Raw genomic sequence first — 13325 nt, 5'->3', positions numbered from 1 at the left:
GAGTGGGTTGGGGCTTTTTACTTCGGACACTGCTTGCAACAAATCTGAATCCTATAGCAGAGTGAGTGGGTGTATGCCTTCAGGGTCTGCCCCATAGGCGTGGTAAAGTTTTTTTTTTTTTTGTTTTTTTTTGGGGGTTTTTTTTTTTTTTTTTTTTCCTGCCTAGTGTCCTACTCCTGTAGGGGGCAGCATAACCCAATGGTTAAGAATATGGAGCTGCGTCTGTCAATTAACTTCAGAGAAAAGGATTTTACAGGAAGTCAAAAATCAAATTTTTTTTCCAGAGTTCTTTCCGTTGCGGTGCCATGTTGAACTTCTAGCGACCAGTATGAGAGCGTGAGAGCGATAACACCAAATTTAACACCCCTGCTCCGCGTTCACACCTGAGACCTTGTAAGACGAACGAGTCACAGAACACCGGGGAGGGAAAATGGCTAATTGCGCCCAATTTGGACATTTTCACTTAGGGTTGTATTCACTTTTGTTCCCTGCGGTTTAGTCATTAATGGCTGTGTGTTGTTATTTTGAGGGGACAGCAAATTTACACTGTTATACAAGCTGTACACTCACTATTTTACATTGTAGCCGAGTGTCATTTCTTCAGTGTTGTCACATGAAAAGAAATAAAATATTTACAAAAATGTTTGTAAGATACTGTATATTTGGATTCAGGCACAATTTTCATACTTTAGGCTCTGTATGCCACTAGAATAGAATTAAAATGAAACAATCCAAATGAATTTGAAGTGCAGATTTTAAGCTTTAATTCAAGGGGTTGAACATAAATAGCAAGTACAAATTTTTGGAACTGTAACCAGTGCTGTATCTTGGCCCAGGCCTAGGGCGGCACTTTGCAGGGGGGGCAGCAAAAAGCTGCACCCTGCACTGAAAAAAAAACAGCCTCCTCCCGGCACGAAAAGGGTCCCCGCCGGCTTGCGCTACACTTTTTGTATAGTGCCAGTCTTATGTGGTGAATTGGGCCGGGAGGCAAATCAGTCTGGTACCCCCATAAAGCGGTCACACTGCTACCTACCAGTATGATAATACCGGCCGGTCAGGACATTTTGACAGACCGCAGGCCGCCGATCAAACTTAATACAACTGGCCCGACGGCCGCCAATGCTAATAAGTGTGTCACTGCAGCCAAATGCTCCGCCTACTCTCCTCTGCCCCCAGGCACTGATGGGCACTCATATGCTGCACTGATGGGTGCTAATAGGCTGTACTGATGGGCACTAATATGCTGCTCTAATGGCCACTGATGAGGTGGCAATGGTGGGTACTGATAAACTGCACTGATGGGCACTAATGAGGCTGCACTGATGAGGCAGCACTGATATGCCGCACTGATGAGGCTGAACTTATGGGAACTGATGAGGCTGCACTGATGGACTGTGGTTGTGGTCTGTGGTTTACAGATGACAGGGCGGGTCATAAACAGGAAGGGGTGTAGCCTTTACAGGAAGGGGTGGGTCATATTTAAATTAGGGGGTGCACAAGTTTAGTCAGGCCTAGGGCAGCACAAAACCTAAATACGCCACTGACTGTAACCATTTTTATACACAGTCCCCCCCCCCCCCCTATTTTCAGGGGCTCAAATGTAATTGGGCAAATTAATTTAATCATGTTCATTTTTAGTTTTTTGTTGAGAATCCTTTACTGGCAATGACTGCCTGAAGTCTGGAACCCATGGACATTACTCAAGACTGGGTTTCCTCCTTTCGGACGCTTTTCCAGGCTCTAACTGCAGCTGTCTTCAGTTGTTTGTGTTTCTGCCTTTAGTTTTGCCTTCAGCAAGTGAATTGCATGCTTAACTGGGTTGAGATCGGGTAATTGACTCGGCCATTGCAGAATATTCCACTTCTTTTCCTTCAAAAGCTCCTGGGTTGCTTTTGCAGTATGTTTTTTTGGTCATTGTCCATCTGTACTGTGAAGTGCCGGCCAATCAACTTTGCATTTGGCTTAATCTGGGTTGACAGTATATCTCTAAACACTTCTGTCACATAATCTATAAACACCAATGACCCAGTGCCACTGGAAGCAATGCATGCCCATGCCATCACACTGCCTCCACCATGTTTTACAGATCACATTGTGTGCTTTGGATCATAAACTGTTGGAAGCCTTCTCCACACTTTTTTTTCTTTCTGTCATTCTGGTTCAGATTAATCTTAGATTTTTCCATCCACAGAATGTTTTTCCAGAACTGGTCTGGCTTTGTTTTTTGGCAGTCTAATGTGGCTTTTTTATGAATGGTTTGCACCTTATGGTGAACCCTCTGTATTTGCTCTCGTGAAGTCTTCTCTTGATTGTAGACTTTGACAATGATACGCCCACCTCCTGGAGAGTGTCCTTCACTTGTCTAGATGTTGTGAATGGGTTTTTCTTTACCTTAGAAAGAATCCTGTGATCATCCACCACTGTTGTCTTCCATTGACGTTCAGGCCTTTTTATGTTGCTGAGATCACAAGTGTGATCATCTTTCTTCAGAATGTACCAAACTGTTGATTTGGCCACTCCTAATGTTGCTGCAATCTCTCTAATGGATTTGTTTCGTTTTTGAAACCTTACAATGGCCTGTTTGACTGGCATGAACAGCTCCTTTGAACGTATGATGTAGGTTCACGGCAATAGATTCCAAATGCAAATAACACACTTAGAATCAACTCTAGACCATTCACCTGCTTAATTGATGAATAAATAACGAGTAGCCCACACCTGGCCATGAAACAGCATTTTGATTCAATTGTCCAATTACTTTTGGTCTCTTGAAAAAGGGGGATGGCTAATTTTAAGAGCTGTAGTTCCTAAACTCTTCCTCCGATTTGGATGTACATATCCTCAAATTAAAATGGAGTATGAACTGTCAGCCCATATCCATTATATAATTATAGCTTGAATAGATTTCGGTAAATACCTGAAAGAAAACTAAACTTGTGCCTGTGCCCAAATATACAGTTAGTCCCATATACATTTGGGCACAGGCACAGACACAGGCACAATTTTAGTTTTTTTCAGGTATTTACCAAAACCTGTCGCGCTGTAAATTTGTGAATACATGTGGAATGGCGACAAACTATGGTACGTAAAAATCTCCATAAGTGTTATTTAGGAGGTTCACTCTTGCACTGAGTTTGCAGTCATACCTCACGTGTGGTGCGAACACATATGTGTGCGGGACCTATGTGCTATGCATTTGCGCCTAAGCACTGGGGGACGGGGGTGCTTTTACATTTTTTTATGTTTTTTTTTTTTTTTTTTTATTTATTTAAATTATTATTTAATTAAACACACACACACACATATATATATATATATATATATATATATATATATATATATATATATATATATATATATATATATATATTCTAAATAAAACGTGTGTGTGTGTGTGTATATATTTTATTTTTGATTGAACCCTATTGCTGATAAACAACATCCCATGTGATAGCATGGGCCGTGACAGGGCCCCTTTATAGAGAAAACTGGGGTCTTCTGCACCCCATATCTCTCCTCTGCCTTCCAAAGCATCTGATCAAATGAAGATTGGTTTGATCATATGCTTTACAGGCCAGTAACGGCTTGTAAACAAACCGGACTCGGAAATGACTTTAACCTTATTTCTTCTGGGTTCTGACTTCTCAGAGGAGAAGAACCAATGGAAGTTCCTCTCTCGTGCAGTGCATCCAATGCTACTAGTCGCATTGGTACTGGAGAGACCAGTAATGGCAGCAGGGGTGGGGGGACTCCTTCCGCCTCCTGTAAAAGGAATTGGGCAGCTGTTTAGCCGCTTGGATCACTTTTACTGTGTAGGGAATCACCACCTCTAAACATTATATCTGGATCATAGCTATAGCTGCTGCCATGACTGAGGTATCAGCACCACTTCCCGAAGGATGTGTATATATACATCGGTCGGGAAATGATTAACACGGATTTCTGTCAGCCCCAAGGATACATTCAATATTCAATAATGTTGTTAGCATTACTGTCTTCCTTGTTATACCCCTTGTTTTCATTCATTTAAACTAAGAAAGTATATTTAAAACCGTTGCTTTCTTCTTGTCACTTGTGATCATTTTCCCTGATCATCCTTCATGGGGCCAATATGTTCTGACCTAGCCTTTTACTATTAATATATTTGATAAGGGTGCTGGAGGACCAGAGTTATGAGGAACAACTAGAAATAGAAAACGTATTGTCCCTGGAGAGTAGACAAATCTTTGAATGGTGACGCCAGCATTGGGAGGAACCCATTTAATCTTTGGTCTCTATAAAAAAAAAAAGACAGCGCCAGGCAATGAAAAAGTAGTTCAATCTTAAACTAGATAAGCAGTTCTGTACTTTTAGGGCGGTAAAGATGTGGAGCTCCTTTCCACAGTTGGCGGTGTCCGTGGAAAGTGTAGATAAATCCAGAAAACTTTTAGATGCCTTTCTTAGAGTACTGAAAAACAGTCTCAAATTTGTTTTGGTTTTGTTTTTTTGTTACTCTCCTCAGCAGTGTGTCTCTCGTAATCTATTTTCGCTTTCCTGATTGGGATCTTGCATTTCTTATCGCTTTCTTTGTAGTTTTGCAATGCTGACGGTGACCCTTCGACCTCATATTTTTTTTTTTTTTTTTTTTTTAAAGGCAGCCTTTTCTCCTTATTTAAACCTTTTATATTATTTTTTTAGCCACTCAGGCTATTTTTTTTTCTAACATTTGTTGACTAGTGGAGTGCACTGCCAAATGTTGTTCTCACACATTTTTCTTTGGTGTTTCTGTGTTACATGTGCCTCTTTAAGCACTGCAGAGCAGACATTCCATTACACAGAAAATAAACCTATACAAAAAAGTTTCCTTCCTGTAGTAAATGCTTGCTTTTGTGTGATTTCCTATGCCTTAAAACCTTTTTCATGTGTTGTTTTGAGTTACTGTCCTTATAGGTAATAATTGAAAATCTACATCAGGCCATTTTGCAATTTACAGTAATTGAATACCTAGATTTTGCTGTCATGTGTGCACATAGAAAACTGCACCTGCTCAGAAAGGATACATATTTTTTTCTGCCTTATGTATTGCAGATCTTTCGGATCTGAACGGTAACAACCAAGCAGTGACTCGGCAGAAGATGCAGCAGTTGGAACAGATGCTGACTGCTCTAGACCAGCTAAGAAGGGTAAGCTTTTTCTTGCTCATGTTTAAGTCCCTGTTCACACTAAATGCGACTTTCAAATTGTGCTACTTCACTTGAGGTAGCACGATTTCAAAGCCGCAGGTCCGTGCAAATTCAAGTACGACTTGCCTGACATCTGTGCAACTACGTGCACAGGTGTCTATGCAAGTCTCACCTTAAATCGCAAAAAAAATAGCAGAAGAGCCTTTTTTTTATCAAATTGGTGCTGCACCGCAAAGTCAGTCACACCGATTTAAACAGTTCCTTTGCTGACAATAGGTTGTAACTTGTCATGCGATTTGACAGTTCCAAATCGCATGACAAGTCGCATCAGTCTAAACAGGGGCTAAATCACCAAGTGGAACCTTTAATTTAAAATCCAATCTCCTGTTGATTTGATATTTTGTGTGTGTGTGTGTCCTGTTGTACAGTCTAAAGCTTATCATATAACTAAAGGCGAAACTTTTTAGTTTTGGATGGAGTGGTAATGGATTAAAACACCTGTCAGTTTTTATTACTGTCCCTGTTAGGGAGATTCACCCTCTCTATTTGTCCTGTTTACCATTATCATTGAAAGTAAAGGTAAAAGAAGAAAATCCCAAATTTTGGGTTATCCCCAGAAAAGTAATAGAGGGAAATCTTCCAATGGGGACACTAGTTTTGGTGACCTGGGGGTGAGCTGGGTTCCCCCCTCTGGAACTCTGGGGTGATGTTTGTCCTGCCTTGGCAGGAGCATGGTAGTCCCAGTGCAGAGGGCACAGCAGAGACCCCTGGGTGTATGCCCTGCCGTGTGAAGTACTGAGTGCAGTACCTTGGACTACACCAGACCCAGAACCCGGGAGAGAAAACCATCTGTGAGACAGAAGTTGGCAAACCACAGCCTGTGGTTCTTAAAGTTTGTCCAGAGGAAGGACTACCCTGGTCAGAATAAAAACCAGACCCAGGTAATTCAATTTTCTAGACAGGGATAGGGGGGACCTTGGGTAGTTCAGACGTCACCAAAACCTTTGCCGGAATCAGATCCACACAAGGAGACCCAGGGCCTAAAACCCCTGAAACGGATGAACTCTGCCCCCCTACTTTGGTACCTCCAAAAGGATAATTTTGTGGGTCCCCTTATGAAGGAGGTCCACAGAGCCTAGAAACCCGTGAAGATGTCTGTGGGTCCAGAGAAGCCAGCTCTAGGGTTACCATTACCAAGGTTGCTTGGAACCTCCCAGGGAAGACTTGAAAGATCTATTTCCCTTAACTGCAGTCCCAGAAGCATGAAAGCATTTTTTTATGGGCTGGGCTGAGGAGGGCCCACATTTGCGACAAAGCTCCTTCCCTTTCCTAGACTGTGGCAGGAAGGTACTCTTCCCTCCCGTGAGACCCTTAATGAGGTCATCCAGAGTAGCCCCAAACAGGCAATCACCTTGAAAGGGGCAGATCAATGAGAGCTTTCTTGGAGTCTTGGTCTGCTGACTAATTCTTAAGCCACAGCACATGTCTAATCAGCACTGCTGAAACAGAGAGCATGGACAGTACTGGAGCCGAATCCAGATTTGCATCACAAAAGACCTGTAGCCCCTGGACCAACTGGTCTCCCAGATCAATGCAAGCCGAGGGAACCTGCTCATTACCAAGACTCTGACCAAAAGCTTGGCCCATTCAGTTAGGGTCTGAAACGCCGAGGCCAAGACTGGTCGCAATGACAAACAAGCCCTTAGTAAACCTGCTGCGCACCACAGCCTCCGCTATCCTGTCAGCTGGGTCTGTAGAGGCCAAGTTTTTTGTTCTGCATAGTCCTACTCCTGCAGGAGGCGATATAACCCTATAGTCATGATTAATGGCGTGCTGTGTCCGTCGAACTCAGAGAAATGATTTTACGGTGAGTACGAAAATCCAATTTTTATTTTAATGTGTTTAGACCTGCTTTAAAAGGCACTGGGGTTTTTTTTTTTTTGTTTTTTTTTTTTTATGCTACCCCCTGAGCAGTGTAAATACTTGGCTAGCAAAATTTTTACATACCAAGTTTTCGTCTTGATTCACTTTGTAGGATCAAAACTTTTAAGAAATCCAGGGAGTTGTAATCCTCTTTATCTTGCAGACAATAATTAGTGATTTGGCTGGACTCCTGTCTGCAATGGAATACGTCCAGAAGACTTTAACAGATGAGGAGCTTGCAGACTGGAAGAGGAGACAACAGATTGCCTGCATTGGAGGGCCTCCAAATATTTGTCTTGACCGCCTTGAGAACTGGTGAGGACCACAATTTTGTTTTACCTAGTCAAAATACATGGGTACTTTGTAACGAAGATTGCTCCCTTTTTCCAAATTTACACTAAGTTACAATAGTAATGAATTCTAGGTAAAGGGTATTTTATACATAATTACATCGGTCAAGCTTGGACCAGTGCAACTATGTATATACCATGCCTGTCTAATGGCCCTTGGAGCTGGAAATCACTTAAGCAGATATCGATACTCCAGTGATCACCACTTTTTCCGAGGGCTGCTCTACTGACTTCGGAACACAAGAAGTCAGCTGCTTGTCTTGTCAGTTACTCATAGAATACTTTATTGCCCCTGTGTTGTCAGTTACACACAAGTTCATGAGTGTTTAATCACTCTTTTGACTAAAAAGGCAACTTTCTAATTAGTTAGTTTTGAGAACTGGGCAGGCTTTAATGCAATAAAAATATTGCATTGTGCACTGTGGCTAAAGTTGGTCCTTAAATGTGGTAGAAGATGCAAGATTGTGTTGCATTCTTACTCCATTTCCTTCTACAGGCTCACCATAACCCTCCACACCTAAACCACTCTCCTGGTCTACTTTCTAAATAATTGACAGACTTTGAATGCATGTAAATTTTCACTGAAGCAGATAAGCCAGGGATGCTATTGCAATGATGTTGTTTTTTACTCCTGTAGCCTGTGCTCTAAATCCATACACATTACACCCTGGACAGGACACAGCAGTGAAGAGCTACATGCATCTGCATCCACAATCTGTCAGTTAATTTAAGCATCCTATAAGGAAAAAAGCAAGAGCAAATATGTAAAATAAATGTCACATTAAAAAGTAAGGCAAATACGGCAACATAACAAAACCTATATGCTTATTACTATAGGACTTTGTTCCCTTTAAAGCCATTCAATCCAGGAGTCAGTGTTTTTTTGTTTTTTTTCCAGTGCAGGGGCATTAACTGGAGTTAGGTGATGTCCTTGCATATTGTTTTCATAACATACTGTATATTCGCTGCTTTTACTCTTTATAATTAGACATTACCATGACACGCTCAGAATGGTTTATAATTAAGCAGGGGACTAATTCTGTGTAACTTGTTCATATAACATATAGAGGTTGGAATAGGCGTGTTTGCTAATAATACAAAGCTAGGCAGGGCAATAATTTTGATTTATTTATCAACTTTACAGTAAGACCTTAACTGGGCAGCTGTATTGCAGATGAGGTTTATTAAAAAAAATGTAAAGTAATGCACATGGGAGCTTAAAAAAAAAAAAATGCATGCAGAATACTTGCCAGGGGGATCACCTCTTGGGGGAACTAGGACTGAAAAGAATCTGGGGGGCCTAGTAGACTGGTCTTGACAGTTGTATTACATAGTTGGTCCATCCATAGTTAGTCCACCCAGGTCAACCTGAGTGTGTTTGTCACTAGCATTTTCCATTTCCAAGTACATTGTATTTGGTAAGAAAAAATGTTTAAAATGTATCTACACTCCCCTCTTGGCCCCAATTCCTTTACCTTACTGACCTCAAGATTAGCCTCAGGGCTCGTTCACACCAGCCTCTACATTGCAACACAGCAGCTGGTGTGTAGTGTGGTCCAGCCAGACCAGAGCATCTCACTATCTTTTTTTTTTTTTTTTTTTTTTTTTTTTTTTTTTTTCTTTTAATGAACTTTATTGAAATGTCAAAGTGACATTTCATAGGGTTTAAACAGCCAGCCTGTGGTGACCTACGCTGTGCTGGAAAAGAGTACCAGTGCAGCCCCACTGCACCTAGTGTGGATGGACCCTAAGTGCATGCACCTTCAGACCATTCCTATACCTTGGAACTGCCCCAATTTCTGTACCTTACAAACCTCAGATCAGCCCCTATTCCTGAACAGCGCCAACTGCTGCACCTTTGGAATCTTTTCCATACCTGCTTCAGTGGTTCAAACAAGAAGAAAGAGTTGAGGTGTGCATGCATGCCAGCTTTTTTCGCACACGGCATCCTCAGCTGCTATCATTTCTAGGCTTTCAGTGTTACGGAGGTGGACCATAGGCAGGTCAGGCTTTGTAATGGACAGCCTTGTGAGCTGTTGACATACCTTTTTTTTTTTTTTTTTTTTTTTTTTTTTTTAACCACTGCTATCACTTGCTTGGGGTTGCCAAAGCTTTAACTTCTTAAGATAAATAGCAATTGATCTTTCTCCTAAAACTAGACAAATGAAAATCTCTAGCTCTTATCAAAGTTTGATTTTCAGTACTGGAATGTGATCTATGCTTAATGTCCCTATTGTGCTATTGTATATCAGTTTTTAGAAATCCATTTTTTTTGCTTTGGAGTGTATGAAGTTTAAACTTCAGGCCCTAAATTCCTATGTCCTCTAAGCATCAATATAATATGAGTTACCGAATTACCATGCTCCTATCTGCAGGATAACATCTCTGGCTGAATCTCAACTGCAGACCCGTCAGCAAATCAAGAAACTGGAGGAATTGCAGCAAAAAGTATCTTACAAGGGGGACCCCATCATTCAACATAGGCCCATGCTGGAAGAGAGAATTGTGGAGTTATTTAGGAATCTCATGAAGAGGTATGTGGCAATAATTCTTACTGGACACTGGTGTGCAATAAATGGTATTTCATCTCCACTGCACATTCCAGAGATTGCAAAAGCTTAAAAGATTTCTATAACCAAGCAATGCAAGAAACCTACACTGGACTCCTAATTGCTTAAATCTTTCACACTTTCAGTAATAGTTTTTGCTAGGAAAAAGGTTTTCTTTCTTCCATTTAGGGACACGGAAGTTCTAAAACTTCAGTTATATTGCTTCCCACAGTAGGTTTGTCACTGGTGAAGAGAAAAACTGTAGGCCAGTGAATCCTCATTAATGGGTAAGACTTCATTCACGTGGCCATATAGGAGACCGTACAATGCCTGGGCCCACTGCATACATCCTCCTATTGAGATACATTAGAACCGGCAGCTGTGCTCTGGAGGTTGCGTTAAGCACCCACATCCGCATTGATGTATGCTCTGAACACAGATAGCATTTCTTAGGAGCATACATTGTTGTGCATGCTGGTGCTTAACGCGACCCTTGTTGTACAACCACCTACAGCTGCCTTTTGTAATGCATCTCAATGAGTGGTTTTAGGCGGCAATGGGACCAGGAAATGTCAGTACGCAGGCTCTTTGTGCTGTACATCCTCTATATGACCATGTGCATGAGGTCTAAACTACTGTGAACACATTCTGCAGTGCATTACAGAATAACTAGATTATTCACAGACTGGCCCTGTTTTCAAAGTCTTATAATCTGTTGCCCGTTCTATAACACACTCTAGGCCTAGGGCAAATTTGGCTGAAAGCCAGTTAGCCATTATTTTGTTAAGTCTCATAGGGTAATGCCTAGGTGCAGGTAAAGCATTTACATTCTGTGCACAGTATCCCTTGTGAACATTTACTTGCGCAAAGCATTTATCCCTCATGTAGATGCCCAAGCTTGCCCATGCTCATAAGGAAAACTGCACTGAGAGAAATGCGAAGAAAATCGCTGACCTTTTGCCTTTAAAAATTCTTGTTACCTGGCTGTCATGTTGATCCAGGGTTTTACTGATCCAGGACAAGTATGGAGATCAGCAGTTCTGACTTGCATTATAATTATTGCAGGTCGTAATTCAGTATTAAAACCAGAGCTATTAAAAAAGCTAATATGTTAAGGAGGCCAAAATGGAGAGAAAATACAAAAGGGTTTACAATAAAAAAAAAAAAATGGTGTGTGTAAACTTTGGGGTTGGTTTACTAAGGCAAATGGACTGTGCAGTTGCCTTTATTTCCTTAGGTAATTGAAATGTGGTAAAGCTTCACTTTGTAAAGAATACCCAATCTGGTGCAAAGAGGGGAAAAAAACATGTTTTGTTTGCGCATGATAGGATGATGGAAATCAGTAGAGCACATTTACTGAGCTCTGTGGAAAATGAGTGCAACTGCACTTGCAAGGTGCACAGTCTATTTGCCTTTAGTAAATCAACCGCCTTGTCTTCTAAATTTATCTAGGTTGTTAATGGTCATGTTTATTATAAGCAGAGCTGAATAACACTAACAGCATGTCTTGTTTCTGAGGTCGGAGATGTGTAGTACTATAAAAGGCAGAAAGTGACCTGATGTGTGGAAGTGCATCACTAATGCAAGACAGAAGGGTTATATCTAGAATTGCCAAAAGGACAAAACCCTTAATGAAGTAGTGCATAGTTTCACTTCTATTTTAAATTGAGCTGTGCAAAAATGTGGCATTTTACCACTGTAAGGGGTTTTATTTTTTTATATTCCAAAGGTTTAATGAATATGGTAGTATCAAATGACAGTTGCACCTGTAAATGGCTAAAAGCAGCACTGATTTATTGTTCAGCGTGATTTATGGGGTCAAAACAAAGATTCATGGGATTGTAAATCTCTCATTCCCTGTGACCTTCCTTTGCCTTTGAAAATCACAAAATGTTTCTCAGCATTCTAGCTAGCCAAAACAAAGTACGACCTGCCATCTGCAGTTATATTTGACGTGAAAATATCTGTATATACATTGGAGGTAGCCCCATCCTTTTTAAAGGCACAGCAACATACTAGATGTCCAAGGCAGTTGTAACCCCCCCCCCCCCATCATGCACCAAATACATCTGGGAAGAAAAAAAGATTCCATCTAAAAAAATAAAAACTGTAAATGACACGTTTTGGTGTGAGAGGTTTAATGAATATAAAGCAGCCTATTTTGTATGTCCAAATGGCTGTTGTGTCTGTAAAGCTGATGCCTGAAAGCAGCAGTAATTATTGGTCAGCAAGATTTATAGGGCCATAAATTCCTCTTCTAGTGTCCTTCCTCTGTCCCTGTCTCTGATTTCAGCATTTCCCATGTGCATCCAGAAGATTCACTTTCTTCTTCCCTATGCATTTTACTGACTTTGCTCGTATGGCAGCTGTATTATCTGCTGAAAAACAGCCTTTTATATAGCAAACAGCTGTGTATACACATAATGCCACATAGAGTGCTCATCTCTTTTCACATTGTAATCTATCTTGTAAGTTTTTAAAGTGACTGTAAAGGCTTTTAAAAAAAAAATGTTATTACTTGCTCTGTGCAGTGGTTTTGCACAAAGTGGTCCCAAACCTCCTCTTCTGGGGTCCCCTGCTGGCGCTCTTGGCTCCTCCTTTTCTCCCAGTGCCCCCTTGCTTTTTATGGGGGCACTCATGTAGGCTTAATCCTAAACAAGTATGTGTGTGTCTACAGACACATACAGCGTGGCTTGGCCCTGCCTCCACTCCCTCCCCACTGGATTTTATTGACAGCAGCAGCAGCTCTCAGCCAAGTTTGTGAGATCTCAGAGGGGAGAGACTAACTGATGCTGGTCACAGCGCTGGATCGATACAGGAGACAGGTAAATGTTGGGGAGGGGGCCAGGGTCCAATCAGGGCAATGGGCGATCTGTGGGCTAGCGGTGGATGTTAGCGTGCATCTGCCAGCAAGCTGCACGCAAATCCCTCGTCCTCACCAGAGATTCTCCAGCCGTGGAAGGGCAGGGTCTGCCCTCACTGTCATGTGACTTGGGGCAGCACCAGCTGACAGATGCTTGTGGTTGCCAGTGTGCGGGCAACCCACAGGGAAGCCCCAGGTTGGGAGACTGAGGAACTTCTGCTATTGTTTTGCTATTTTAATTTTTAAACTGAAGATTTTAAAAGGATACTACACTATGAGGAGTTCGTCTCTTGAGTTTCAACTAATCCATATATAGGACCATCCTCATAGCAGGCACAGGTTGTCAGACCAGAGATCACGGGGATCTTCCAAGCCTTCTAGAGTAATTGCACTGCTAATAGTTGTATGGCTATTTATCTTATATTGCTCACCCTGAGGGGTTGTAGTAGTAGCAGCAGTCCTACTAGTAATTAAAACT

General features: G+C 41.6%; 1 protein-coding gene across 1 annotated transcript in view; it reads left to right on the top strand.

Moving 5' to 3' along the window:
* The window catches only part of STAT3 (signal transducer and activator of transcription 3), a 159857-nt gene that overhangs the window by 88500 nt on the left and 58032 nt on the right, over positions 1–13325 (top strand). The window contains exons 7-9 of the mRNA XM_082271450.1: positions 5068–5162; positions 7249–7400; positions 9811–9969. Of these exons, the coding sequence (XP_082127576.1) occupies positions 5068–5162; positions 7249–7400; positions 9811–9969 (406 nt within the window). The remainder of the gene's footprint in view (positions 1–5067; positions 5163–7248; positions 7401–9810; positions 9970–13325) is intronic.

Source organism: Pelophylax lessonae (assembly GCF_965119305.1).
Source record: "Pelophylax lessonae genome assembly, chromosome: 11".
In the NCBI taxonomy this organism is placed as follows: Eukaryota; Metazoa; Chordata; class Amphibia; order Anura; family Ranidae; genus Pelophylax; species Pelophylax lessonae.
Note: the sequence above shows the minus strand (reverse complement) of the source record. Positions and strands in the feature narration are given on the sequence as shown.